This window comes from Jaculus jaculus, chromosome 7, assembly GCF_020740685.1.
Source record: "Jaculus jaculus isolate mJacJac1 chromosome 7, mJacJac1.mat.Y.cur, whole genome shotgun sequence".
NCBI lineage: Eukaryota > Metazoa > Chordata > Mammalia > Rodentia > Dipodidae > Jaculus > Jaculus jaculus.
The window spans coordinates 149,902,299-149,915,296 of record NC_059108.1 but is presented as its reverse complement, the minus strand read 5'-3'; the positions used below and the strand labels follow the sequence as shown (position 1 = coordinate 149,915,296).

The 12,998-nt window shown below is 54.2% G+C and overlaps 1 protein-coding gene across 5 annotated transcripts in view; it reads left to right on the top strand.

The window, feature by feature from the left end:
• Evl (Enah/Vasp-like) overlaps positions 1–12,167 on the top strand; it is a 127,191-nt gene extending 115,024 nt beyond the window's left edge. For 2 of the 5 annotated variants that reach the window (XM_045154303.1, XM_045154301.1), the window contains exons 8-14: positions 1,113–1,173; positions 5,172–5,235; positions 6,867–6,933; positions 7,024–7,086; positions 9,506–9,572; positions 9,869–9,981; positions 11,680–12,167. In XM_045154303.1, the coding sequence (XP_045010238.1) occupies positions 1,113–1,173; positions 5,172–5,235; positions 6,867–6,933; positions 7,024–7,086; positions 9,506–9,572; positions 9,869–9,979 (433 nt within the window). In that variant the 3' untranslated portion in view covers positions 9,980–9,981; positions 11,680–12,167. The remainder of the gene's footprint in view (positions 1–1,112; positions 1,174–5,171; positions 5,236–6,866; positions 6,934–7,023; positions 7,087–9,505; positions 9,573–9,868; positions 9,982–11,679) is intronic. The other 3 variants (XM_045154302.1, XM_045154304.1, XM_004665596.2) reach the window with 3 other exon arrangements.
• Positions 12,168–12,998: the final 831 nt, after the last annotated feature.

Below are 12,998 nucleotides of genomic sequence, written 5' to 3'. Positions count from 1 at the left end.
TTTAACAATGCTGGGGCCTCATATGTGCAACATGTGTTCTGCCACTGACCACACCCCCAACCTAGGCAGGTGTCTGTTTTAAACAGATTGCAGAGGGACAAAGTGATTGGGGAGATCAGTCAGAAAGCCCTTACAGTCCACAAAGAGGTGGAGGGTGGCTGACAGAAAGAGCTTGGGAGTGAAGATAAGATACAGTGGGAGTAAAACCCAGAAGTGGAATCAAGCAGGCTTGCTGCTTCAGCAAGGACAGTTCCCGGCTTCTGGGCTGAATGATGAGGTCTGCCGTTGGCCACTGGCAACCAGGACAACCTGTCACCATGCACCAGACCTGTTTCATCCTTGGTGGGCAACTCACTTCAAGTTGCAAGAGGGCAATGCCCTAGAAGCTTCAGAATTGAACCCCCCCCCCACACAGACCTTTTTGGGAAATTGGAGGGAAACTATGTGTCTAGACAGAGGCCAGGAGGCATAAGTAAGGTTTTGGAGCCATGCTAAGGACGCTCGTTTTCATGGGGGAAGTGGGTGAACTGAGTACAGGGCAGCCCTAGCGCTATCCTGGTCTGTCATGTTCTGGGTGTTCTCAACTGGCAAAGAGGCTGCTGAGGTCAAAGACATGATGGTGACAGGGGATAGTGTCGTCCTCCCTTCTACCGTGTGCCGGGGCCAGCTTGCCCTAACCAGCTAGCTTTCTGCAGAAGCCTCTGAGCAGCCCCAACCCAAAACACTGCAGCCCACAGGGGCACCAGTCTGTCCCACAGGAGTAGACCACATGTGTGCTGGGAGACCTGGACTGGGCACAGCCAGCTTCCTCCCTCTTGGGTAATACGGGCATCCCTAGCTGAGCTGAGCACACAGGAGCATCCAAACCCCTCCTTCCTGCCCAGACCGGTTTTGAGTCCCGGTCCAGGTCACGGGTGAGCACAGAAGGCCGTGCTCCCCCAGGCTTGACTCCTGAGCAGAGAGATGCCTGGGCAGTTGGCTCCTTCACGTAGACATCCCGATTCCCACACGGTGCACTGAGGACCAGGTGGCTGTGGATGGAGGCAGCTGGGCCTCTGGGTTAGTGTAAAGCTTTAGGAAGCTGACATGTCTTCTTCCTCCCCGATGTCTAGGAGAAAAGCAGCCTCGCAGACAGACAAACCCGCTGACAGAAAGGAAGACGAGAGCCAAACGGTAGGCATCATGACTCCCACCCACCCCCTTCTACTCACCCCATTATAAGCAAGTCTATTTGAAAGGCCTTGGAACACTGGACACCTGGTTTGGAGGTATTCCAGCAGGTGACCTATAGGAGAGCTCTTGATGGGCAGGTCCAGACCAGCCCACACTTCTGAGCACACTCTGACCAGGCACTGTTCCACCCTTGGATCTGCAGCCCAGCAGAGCCACCCAAGAGTGCCGTGACGGAAGCCTGGAGCTCTGGGGACCCAGGCCTGCCCCCTGGCAGGACATTCTGCACAAGGAGGCTTCATCAAGGGATTGGGGGATCAGAGTGCACCTGTAGGGAAAGTCAGATGGAAGCCATGAATTTTAAACCTTATTTACTAAAAATTAGACACCTGGGCTGGAGAGATGGCTTAGCGGTTAAGCGCTTGCCTGTGAAACCTAAGGACCCCAGTTCGAGGCTCAGTTCCCCAGGACACACATTAGCCAGATGCACAAGGGGGCACACGCATGTGGAATTCGTTTGCAGTGGCTGGAGGCCCTGGCGTGCCCATTCTCTCTCCCTGTCTCTATCTGCCTTTTGCTCTCTCTCTCTCTCTGTCGCTCTCAAATAAATAAATAAAAATAACAAAAAAAAATTTTAAATTAGACTCCTGCTGCACTACTGAACCTAGGCTCTAAGTACAGATGACATAAAGGTTTCACCTCAGAGGCAGAACCAGAGAAGAGATACAGCTGCCAGGGGCCAGTGCCCACTTCCTGTCTCATCTTTCCTGTCTGGTGAGCCGGCAAGGAGGCTGGGTTTGCTGGGCCCCTCCTAGCCTTTCTGCTCTCATTCCTACCCATGCAGCTTCACTAGACCTGGCTAAACAGTTTCCTGGACCCACCATCTTGCTCCACTTGGCCTAGACTTCTGCATAAACTTTACTACCTAAAAAGTCAACTCCTGGTCCCCAGGCTAGGAAGGCTTATGCCTTTTTCCCAAGCTTCATCCTGGCTTCCATCAAGTCTTTCACACAGTAAGATTGCCCTACAGATTGCAGGGGCCAGGCTACGCCCTCACCTCTCCATTGTCCTATGTCTCACACACTTGTGGAGTCATCACACAATTTTAGAAGTGCAGAAGCCTACATGGCCAGGAGCCACAAAGTAGTTAGTTAGGCAAGGTGCATTGGTGCTTAGTGGCCTCATTCTTACTGGCACAGCTGTGTTTTCCTAAGTGTCTGGCCTCTGGTACTACACAGCCCTGGCTCCTGAGCACCTTGGGCCGTACATAGTACAGGAGTAGATGCCAAGGTTTCTAAAAGTGGACATGTTCTTAAAACCTTCAACCCTAGGGTGGAACACTGTACCTCAGACCCTGTTTTCCACTTTTTATCTTTGATTTTTTTTTAGTGTTTTCTGAGACCAAGCATCCTATGTAACCTAGGCTGGATTAAAACAGAGGCAATTCTTCTGCCTCTGCCAGCCAAGTAGCCAGGATTATAGGTGTGTACCAGCACACCCAGCTTCCTCTCATCATTGGATTCTGGTCACTGCTGCTTTTTGTCCAGCTGGACCCTTCACACCCTGGGGCTTGCCTCTAAAAGGCAGGGACTGCTTAAGTTCCAGGCAGGTGCTGTGTGAGGGACACATTGATGGTCAGCTGTGTTTGGTTCTCTGTGGTTTTCAGTAGTTTCCAAAGTCCCTTCAGTGCACAAATACTAGGTGCATAATGAAGGGAGACCAAATGAGTTATTTAGAAAGGGAGGGAGGGAGGAAACAAAAGAGCCTGATATGGTGGTGCATGTCTTTAATCCCAGCACTTAAGAGGCAGATGTAAGAGGATCTCTGTGAGTTTGAGGTCACCCTGAGACTACATAGTAAATTCCAAGTCACTCTGGGCTACAGCAAGACTGTACCTCAAAAAACCAAAATAACAGTGCCAGGGATGGTGGCACAAGCCTCTAATCCCAGCACTCGGGAAGCAGAGGTAGGAGGATTGCTGTGAGTTCAAGGCTACCCTGAGACTCCATAGTGAATTCCAGGTCAGACTGGACTAGAGTGAAGCCATACCTTGAAAACCCCAAAAAAAGGAAGAAGAAAAAAAAAAAGAAGGAAGGAAAGAAGAAGAAAGGGAGCCCCAAATCTGAGTCACCAGACTAGAATGGGTACCCTGCCCCTTGGGGGCCATGGCCATCTATGTAACTTCTGTAAGGACCAAACCCACCCCCCAAACCGCTCGCTAAGCTCTGAGTGTCATAGCCTGCAGCTAACAAGAAGCATGTAAGAAAGCCCCTTCCCACCCAAAAGTGAATTGAAGTTCATGTGACAAAGATTTTTTTTTTTTTTTTTTTTTTTTTTTTGAGAATGAAAGGGGGAGAGAGAGGGAGAGGGAATGGGCACAGGGGCTCCAGCCACTAAACGAACTCCAGATGCATGTGCCACCTTGTGCATCTGGCTTACGTGGGTACTAGGGAATTGAACCTGGATCCTTAGACTTCACAGGCATGCACCATAACTGCTAAGCCATCTCTCCAGCCCCATGGATTTTTTTTTAATTGTAACATGAAAGAAAACTAATTTTTGTTTTGCTTTGCTTGAGACAGGGTCTCATGTAGCCTAGGCTGGTCTTCAACTCTTGATTCTCCTGCCTTTACCTCCCAAGTGCTAATATTACTGGTAGGCACCACCATACCATGCTAAATTTTGTGTGTGTGTGTGAGAGAGAGAGAGAGACAGACAGACAGACAGACACAGGATTTCATATAGACCTGGCTGGCCTCCAGTGTGCTGTATAGCTGAGAGTGGCCTTGAGCTTCCACTCCTCCTGCCTTGTCCTGAGTACTTTGGACCTCAGACATGTGCCACCAGGCCTAGTTTATGTGATACAGGAGATGAAACTTGGGACTCCATTTATGCTACCGTCTGAGCTGCAGTCAAATTATTTTAATTATTCTACATGTGCCCATGATAGCTTGATTCTTGCCTGTTTGGGGGGCTCTTGCCCAGCCTCTTGTGTTCATTTATATAACCTATCTTTTATATGTGGAATTCAGTAGCAGTGGGTTGTTTGTTTGTTTGGGTTATTTTTTCTGGTGGTGTTTTTTTGTTGTTGTTTTTGTTTTTTGGTCTTTAGTTTGGTTGGTTGGTTTTTTTTTTTCCCCCGAGGCAGATTATCACTCTACCCCTGGCTCCCCTGGTCCTCACTCTATAGCCTAGGCTGGCCTCAAACTCACAGCAATCCTCCTCTCTCTGCTCCCTAGTGCTAGGATTAAAGCCTGAGCCACCACACCTGATTCACATTTGTGGGGGTTTTTGGTTGTTTTTTTTTAAGGTAGGGTCTCACTCTAGCCCAAGCTGACCTGGAGTTCACCATGTATTCTCAGGGTGGCCTCAAACTTACGGTGATCCTCTTACCGCTACCTCTCAAGTGCTGGGATTAAAGGCGTGTGCCACCATACCCAGCTTACATGTGTGTTTTGTAGCCCACATTTCTAGGTCCCAGCTGCTCCCTCGGGCCTTGCAGCTATGAAAGCACCACTGTACCATGCTAAAATTCTAATTGTTTTTTGTTATTTTTGGAGACAGAGTCTCATATAGACCAGGTTAGACTCAAAATGTGCTATCTAGATGAGAATGGCCTTAAACTTGTGACCCTCATGAGGACAGTGAGACGGAAGCGCACCACAGCAAGAAGTGAGTGCTCGAGTGCGAAGCCAGGTCACCTCCGCAGCGTGCTAGAGAAACGTGTGGGCGGGGCTGGGGCCCAGGCACGTGTGGAAGCCAGAAGGAAGTTAGACAAAAAAGCTGCCCTTCCTTCAGCTGCCTTGTCCTGGTGAACTCCTGCCTCCGTGTGGCGTCCTCCTTTAATGGTGATAGCTGACATCCACTAATGGCATGTGCTCGTTGAGGACATCTGGAAAACCAGCTTCACAAATGACCCCAGTCCAAACATGTCTTGCCCTCTCCCCAAGAAGCCTTTCTAGCAGCCTAAAGGAACAGCACCCCCCTCCCTCTCATTTTAGGAAGATCCTAGCACCTCCCCATCCCCAGGGACCCGAGCCACCGGCCAGCCACCTAACTCCTCAGGTAAGAGGGTCCTTGGCCTTAGCAGACTTATGAGGTCAGTTGATGGCTCTGCACTGTGTACGCAGACAAGCTCAGGCCTGCAGAGGCCCAGCTCCTCAGTGCCCACTCCTCCCCCAAGAGCCTGAAGAGCCAGCTGGGCTGCCTGAACAAGCTGACCCCAAGGACACAGCAGCTGTCGGACCTGCCCTTTTCTGCAGCATGCTGGTGCACTGAGGAAAGGCACTCGGAGCCCCGTTTGCAGTGGAGACCAGGCAGGGCTTGGGCAGGAGGAGCTGGCCTCAGGGGGCTTTGTGGTTAAGGTTTCCTTCTGCAGTGCTGGGGACCTGACCCACAGCCTCAACACATGCTATGCTAATGAGCTACCACTGAGCCACACCCCTGGCCAAGAGGATATTCAATGTCAATTTGTGACCTATGTGATGCCCTCTAGATTGGTGCTACAGAGTTCATAGCTCAGTCTTACCCCTATCCCAGTTACACAGGTCAGATGGAAACTGGCAGGAACAGAGGGAGTGTGATGAGGCTTAGCCATGGATGAAGGCCCAGGCACTGGCCATCCGGTCATTCAACCAGCACTTGCTCAGGGTCAGCTTCATCCCAGGCCTGGAGCTCCTGGCATGGTAAAAGGCAGAGGGAGCCAGGTTGTCCCACCTAGGTGGACGGCTCTTGCCAGCTGTTTTCCCTCACAGAGCCGTGGCTATACGCACACGTGCACCAGCACACATATTGGCTCGTCTGCTTCCTTTCTTCTAGGACTCTGCCTGGGGTGTTGATTGACCAAGCCCTTCAGACTCTTGGTCAAAGTTACGGCCTTTGTTTACTTACTAACTAGGCTGAGGGCTTCCCCACATTAAGAGCCTGACACTCCCTCTGGTTAGGTGCTCTGCCACATCCGGGCATGCGGCTGTGGTCCCAGGGAACTGTAGGCCCAGTGCATGTCCCAGATGGTGCCTCTGAAAAGACCTGCTTTGGACCTGAGGGCGGGCTGCAGGGTTCAGCTTAGGGCAGAATGGCCACCACACCATTCCTGGGAGTTTGTCTTCTGCCTCTGTCATCCACATTGGTGACTCAGAATTGGAAGATGGTAACCTCATACTGGTTGATCATCCCTAATCCAAAAATCCAAAATGTTCCAAGATCTGAACTTTCTAGACCCACCTTTCAGATGAGGGACACCCAACCTGGACCACTTAACTCAGGAAAGGAAAACCAGCTTCCAGGCCCAGGATGGGTGAGAGACTTGGAAGCCTTTAGTCACCACAGGTGCAAGTGGAAGGCTGCCCCAGAGCCAATGAGGAGACAAGCCTGGAGTGGGAATGTTGGAAGGTGGCACCCTTGCCTGCTTACCCTATAACTGAAATCACTACTCTACCAGCTGAGCTGGGCTTCATGGAGAACCCCTGCCATTATTAGAGGACTCAATTGGGTCTTCTCAAGGAATGAGGATGATGGGGCGACAGTGGGGCCGCCTACAGCCCTCTAGGGGCTCCCTGGCTAAGGGGGCCCAGCTCCACTTTGAGCAGACCTTCCTGCCAGGACCTTATCCCAGGTAGTCTCCTGACAGAGTGTTGGGGTGGTTGGCACTGAGCCTTCTCGGGTCTGTGACTCTTCACCATGAAATGAATTGGCAGAGGCTGGCCGGAAGCCCTGGGAGCGGAGCAACTCGGTGGAGAAACCCGTGTCCTCGCTGCTGTCCAGGTAAGCCGCCCCGGGAAGGGCTGAGCCGTGCACTGGCGGGCAGAGGCGGTCACCGCAGCAGTTCATGTGTCTTTCATCCCATTGCTATAGAACCCCGTCTGTGGCAAAGAGCCCTGAAGCTAAGAGCCCCCTCCAGTCGCAGCCTCACTCTAGGTACCCAACGACCCTCTGCCTGTGTGTTGCCCAGGTTCTGGGGCCTCCTCTGTCCCCTTGCCCTATGACTAACACGTCAGCCCTGTCTTGTGTCTATGCATTAACAACCTGCTCTGGGAAACCAGTCTGCTCTTTCAGACCTGGGGAACCATACAGCTGGAGGCATGTCAGTGTCCCTGGGAAAGGGGGCCGGGGAGCACGGGAGCATCAGGGCTGCCAGAGGGCGGGGAAGTAGAGCAGGGACGTCTGTGCGGACACTAGCTGTCACTATACTCTTGGACCCCACTAGTCCTGACACTGCTCAGTACCAGCCCTTCTAGTTCATCCTCAGCCCCTCCCTTCACATGCAGCACCCAAGTCACCTTCCCACAGACCCACTGACTGTGTTTCCCAAATGTTTCCCAAAAGCCAGTGTGGCCACAGTTCAGAACATTTAGAACTAAGCTGTGCTGAAAGTAAGACAGTAGAAGCCGGAGTACTAGCACTAAGTCCACATCAAGAAATGTCTCCAGTGCCTGCACCAAATCCAAAGAAGTCTCTCTGTTTGGGAAAAAAAAAAAAAAAAAGGTATTTGAGAGAGGGAGGGAGAGAAACAGGCAGAGAGACAATGGGTGTGCCAGGGCCTCCAGCCACTGCAAACAAACTCCAGATGCATGTGTCACTTTGTGCATCTGGCTTACATGGGTCCTGGGGAATGGAACCTGAGTCCTTCGGCTTTGCAGGCAAGCACCTTAACCACTAAGCCTTCTCTCCAGTGCCAGAAACCTCTTTTTTCACAGAGCAGGTGTCACTGGAAGCCAGGTTTAGAGAATTAAGCAAGGAGCTTAGCAGGTCAGAGTTCAGCCTGGCCTCACAGGTTTGGCCATGCTCAGTTCAGGTGAACAGAGAAGAGTCATCTCAGGAGTCAGCTGCACTTCTGCTGGAGAAAGACCTGCCCACGGGCTCTGTAATCAGGACAGCCATGCTCCTGATTCCTGAATGGACCTCTGGAGTGGGAGCTTCAGGGGATGGGGATGGCCAGGCCCCTGGGTAAGAGGGAATCTGTTGTGCAAGGATTTGGGGACACACTCCAAATTAAAGAGGGCCAATGCCCGAAATGTCACCACCACCCCCAGGGCAAGGTAAAGAACCAGCCAGTGTGGCCAGAAAAGGTAGAAAGGGTGGTTGGAGAAGGCTGGCTGCAAGCTGGCATTCTGCAAGCAGGGTCCCTACAGAGTGTAGGAGCAGAAGACCCAGCAAGACAAGCCTGGAAGAGGTTATTGGAGCAGGGCAGAGGAGGCCTGCCTACTAGGAGAGGTCAGGTGGCTGTGATGTCATGAGTGGCAGGTGGCCCTCACTGGGCAGGAATACTGTCAAGGCCTCTCTCAGTTGGAATGGGGTCTCTTTCCAACTTTAAGGCAAATGTATTCCCTCTTTCCAAAGAGGATGTGAAGTAATTATGCCTCTCAAAGCACACTCATTCTGGTGACTGTCAGTGCACAGGTGGGAGAGCTGAGGCTAGAGAGGAGGAGCAGCCGCCCCGTTACTGCCGACATGGGTCTGCAACTACTAGAAGGGCTCAGGGCCTCTGCCTGGGTGCATGTGGCCATGTGGACCCAGAATTCCGTGCAAACTTGTTCAGGACCACGTGTCTTTCTCAAGTTCACTCAGAAGTGTGGAACACTCCAGTGACCCTCAATTTCACCAGCTGGTCCTAACCTGTGACCCATCGGTGGCCCGATGGATAGGGACAGTATGACATCACAGTCTGTCCCAGGCTCACGCCATGTTCCTTTCCCTGGAACCACAGGCTTCATTAGCTGAGGAGTGGGTCTAGGCCACATGTCTGTCTTCAGTGCCTTGATTATATTCTGAAAGACCAGGGACTTAGGCCGGCATCATGCCAAGTGTCCAAGGAGGAGGTCTGTAGGAGAGGCACCAATGTGCAGATCAGTGTCCTTGGTTCAGAACCTTTGTGGAGAAACGCAGCCTGGGCTGCTGCTCACTGCAGGAACACTGGCTTCGGGTGGAGCAGGCCGCGCGTCTCCGTGTCCTTAGTGCTGCCACCACTGGCCGAACCAGCCAAGGAGCGTGTTGGCCAAGCTGTTCCCTTCAGGGACGCAGTGGGGCGCCAACCCTGTCTGCCTTGGCTGCTGCCTCTGCATAAGGACACTCGGGTCCCGTTGGCCCCTCCTCCTGACCCTTGGGGCAGGAAATGTGGTCATGGGCTCTGTGGGGACCTCTGAGATGGGTAGCCATCATGTCCTTTTTAAGCAGCTCTAGGTAAAAATTGAAAATATAAAAATAAGAGAGCAGCAGAGTGGCCAAGGAAGCAGGTGGTGCTGGGCCTGAGCAGGGGCCTCTGGTACCTGCTCCCCCATCATAGTGCATCTACAGGCCCTGCCACACGCCTTTCCGTGACCTGCCATCCCTCTCCCAGGGTGAAGCCTGCTGGGAGCGTGAACGATGTGGCCCTGGATGCCTTAGATTTGGACCGGATGAAACAGGTGAGAGCGGCCTTCCCAGAGGCCAGGAGCAGTCAGCAGGCATTGGGCCATCTCTGGTCATCGAGCCCACGCTTGGCTACCATAGTCAGACAGGGAGCCAGCCAGCGGAAGAAAGGGTGTGCCCAAGTACATCATGGTCCCCAGACCCTGCCATCACCAGAATGAATGCACCTCCACCTCTGTGGGCACAGCCTGCCTGTAAGGTCCCTCCCTGTGGCAGCCCTGCTGTTGCCAGTGTGGACTGAGGGCCAGGGGGAGCGCTGCCTGGGGCCTGGCTGAGGTGAGGTGCCCTGCAGCCACACCTGCCCCTGGAGAGCTGCTTGTCCCTTCACTGGAGGCTCTGCCCAGCAGGAGATCCTGGAGGAGGTGGTCCGAGAGCTCCACAAGGTGAAGGAGGAGATCATTGACGGTGAGTGGGGCCGCACGAAGCAGGGACTCACCCCACTTGTGCTGCACGGTACATGAGTGGTCCCGAGAAAGGCACCATGACGACCCACTGGCCTGTGTCTGGGAGGGCATAGTCCTCCCTGCAGCCCATCCCCACCCCATCTCTAGCTGTGGAAACTGAGGCTCAGAAAATCTGTCAAGTGCCTTGCTAAGAGTCCTTTTTTGCTGGAGCTTTCACATTCCCCTGCCTCGTGGGGCAGTGGCTGTGGAGGTCGCCCTAGAGGCGGCCCTAGGCTTCTGTTACTTACCTCATCATCTGTTCATTTATTTTGCTGTTCCTAACTGCCTGTCTGCCACCTCCAATCACTGATGTACGAGTGGTGGGGAGGGGCTTCTTTCCTCCAGGGAATGTGTGAGCTAGGGATCAGACAGGGTGTTCCCCACAAAAGAGCCTTTGGCTTCAGAGAGCAAGACTGAGACCCACGCATAACATCCGTCCTGGTCCTCGCAGGGCCTTTGAGAGAGCCTGCTCAGATCCTCAGCCAGAGGAAAAGGAAGGCTTGGGCAGGGCAAGCAGAGAACAACCTGCACCTGCTGCCCCCTACCTCAGCTCTGGCATCCAGGCCATCAGCAGTGCTCTGGGTGGGAAAGGCTTATGAAGTTAAAGGGTGGAAGCTAATAGTGGGCTTGTATAGAGGAGGTTCCTCAAGGGTCCTGTTAGATCTAACAGCCAACAGCCCAGCCTCCTACCTGATACCAGGCTACCCCCGGCTAGCAGAGTGCTCAGGTCCTACCTGTCCAGTCCCACTGGAAGCCAGGTCTAGGAGATTGCACTGACGAAAGGAGGGAGGGAGGAGACAGTGCTGTTGACCACTTCACTGCTGCCCTGTGCCCTCCAGCCTAGGAGGGAGGGCGGGAGGGCTCCCTTCTGCACTCACAGTCAGAGCTGGGTCAGAAACCTGGGGCTGGTACCAGCCCAAAAGCAAGGCTGCCCCACCGTGCTATCTCAAGAGAGTTGGCTGGGAGGAGACAGGGAATGTGGTGGGAGCCACAGGGTGCCTGGCTTCAGTCCCACCTCCCATCACCATGAGCACCCACAGGACAGCATGGAGACACCCTGCCCGGCCCACAGCACACCCTGTTACTTGATGGCCCACCCTGCGACCTCCCTGGCTGTTGGCTCTAGCTAAGGACGTCTGTCCAGAGAGAGGCTTGGCTACCGTGAGAGTACCAGAGGCCTGAGGAGGAGAGGCAGAAATTGCATGGGGCTGAATGGAGGAGAGACCAGAACCAGGGCAGAGTGGAGGTGGGGAGACCAAGCCTGGGGAGGGCTTAGAGGGCTGAGAGAAGACAGAAAGCTCTGCCCTGCCCTGGAGGAGAGCAAGGGCAAGGCAGAGCAGCAGCGCCACCCAAGGCTCTGCAGGGAGGGACGCATGCCCACCGCCGAGAGCTCCCCACAGCTGGGTCCTGTCGCCATGCCCCGTGGCATCTGCGAGAGCAGGCATGAACCCCAGCTTCCCAGCCCCTTCCAGCTCCAATAAGGGGTGGTAACAGCAAGGACCGACACCCACAAGGGCTGGCTTTCTCCCCAAGGCTCCAGCAGCCTGGATAGGATGCTTCCAGGAGCCCCCCTGGAGCAGATAGAAACCAAGCAGACCCCCACCACAGGCACAAAGCTGGCTCATCCCCACTTCTGAGTCACCTCCTGTCCTGCCCTCAGCCATCAGGCAGGAGCTGAGTGGGATCAGCACCACATAAGGTGGCGCTGGCCACGAAGGACAGCCAGGAGTCGCGGCTCGGCTGGCACTCGGCACTCGACGAGCCCAGGGAAGCTAGGATGCTCCGCAGTCTCGCCTGTGATACAACACTCCACGAGGAGACAAGGCTCCACCCTGGATTTTCTAGTCCATTTGACACAGAACACAAGCTCTATTCTTTTTTGTATTTTCTATTTGCTTATTTAAGTGTACATTTCTTTGGTATATAGAGAGGACACCCCCAGATCACCTGCTTCATTAGATGGCTTCCAAGTTTTCTCCTAGGTAACACTGTTGGCACCTGAGCTGGCAGCGAGCAGCCGACACAGCGTGGCCTTCCACGCTGCGGAGCTGTCCCAGCACAGCCCTGTCCCCGGCAGCCGTGGTGTTAGCAGTCTGTCCGCGCAGCGCGTGTTACGTCCACACAGTAATAAACCGTTCACTGTCCACACACGGACTCTGGCTTTCCCTCTTGTGCCAGCTCTCAGCTTCCCCGGTGGGGTGGGTGCCTTTTGCAGGGGAGCCCAAGGCCAGAGTGAGCAAGACTAACGGGAACAAAGCAGAAGCTTGGGGAGCAGCTCCGCTCCATCAGATCACCCCCAGAGCCCAGGTGGTACGCCAGGCAACTGGACACCACCTATGTGCTGGTGGGCCTGGGGTCCTGCCTGAAGGAGCTGCACAGCCCGGGACCACTGGTGGGTGAGCCCTCAGGGCTGCCCGCTCCCGGAACCCACACACGGACTCCCTGTGCACCCTGCCTAGCAGGGCAAGAACGCCTCTGCAGGTGGAGATGAGCCACAGGGCTCCACGCGGTGACAAAGAAATGAGAGCAGCTTTCCCCACCAGTCCACTCCATTGACTCTCTGCCTCCTGTGGAGGACCCCTGGCCTGTGATGTCCCCAGCACTTGCTCTCCATTATGGCTAGAGGGAGGCTCTGACAGTCTGAAGGAACCCAGCCAGTGCTGGGTCTTGTCTCTGGCCTGCCACAGGTTGTCCCATGTGACCTTCAATACGCTCCCAGAACACAGTGCCCGCTGGCAGCCTAAGTGCTCAGGCCTGGCAGGGAAATGGGCTGCAGGTCCTCGACACTTCGTGTCATTGGGTTCCCGTCGACTGAGAAGCCAAGAATATACTGGGTCAGCTCTGAGTGCCTGACCAGGGAGGCAGACGCCTCAGCCCTTGGAGTCCCTCTGCTAAGGCCTTCCCACCCTGTCATGGATCCTGAGAACTGGAGCCCAGAGCTCCCAGCTCTGCCTTGGCTTCTCCTGGGATTCTCAGTAC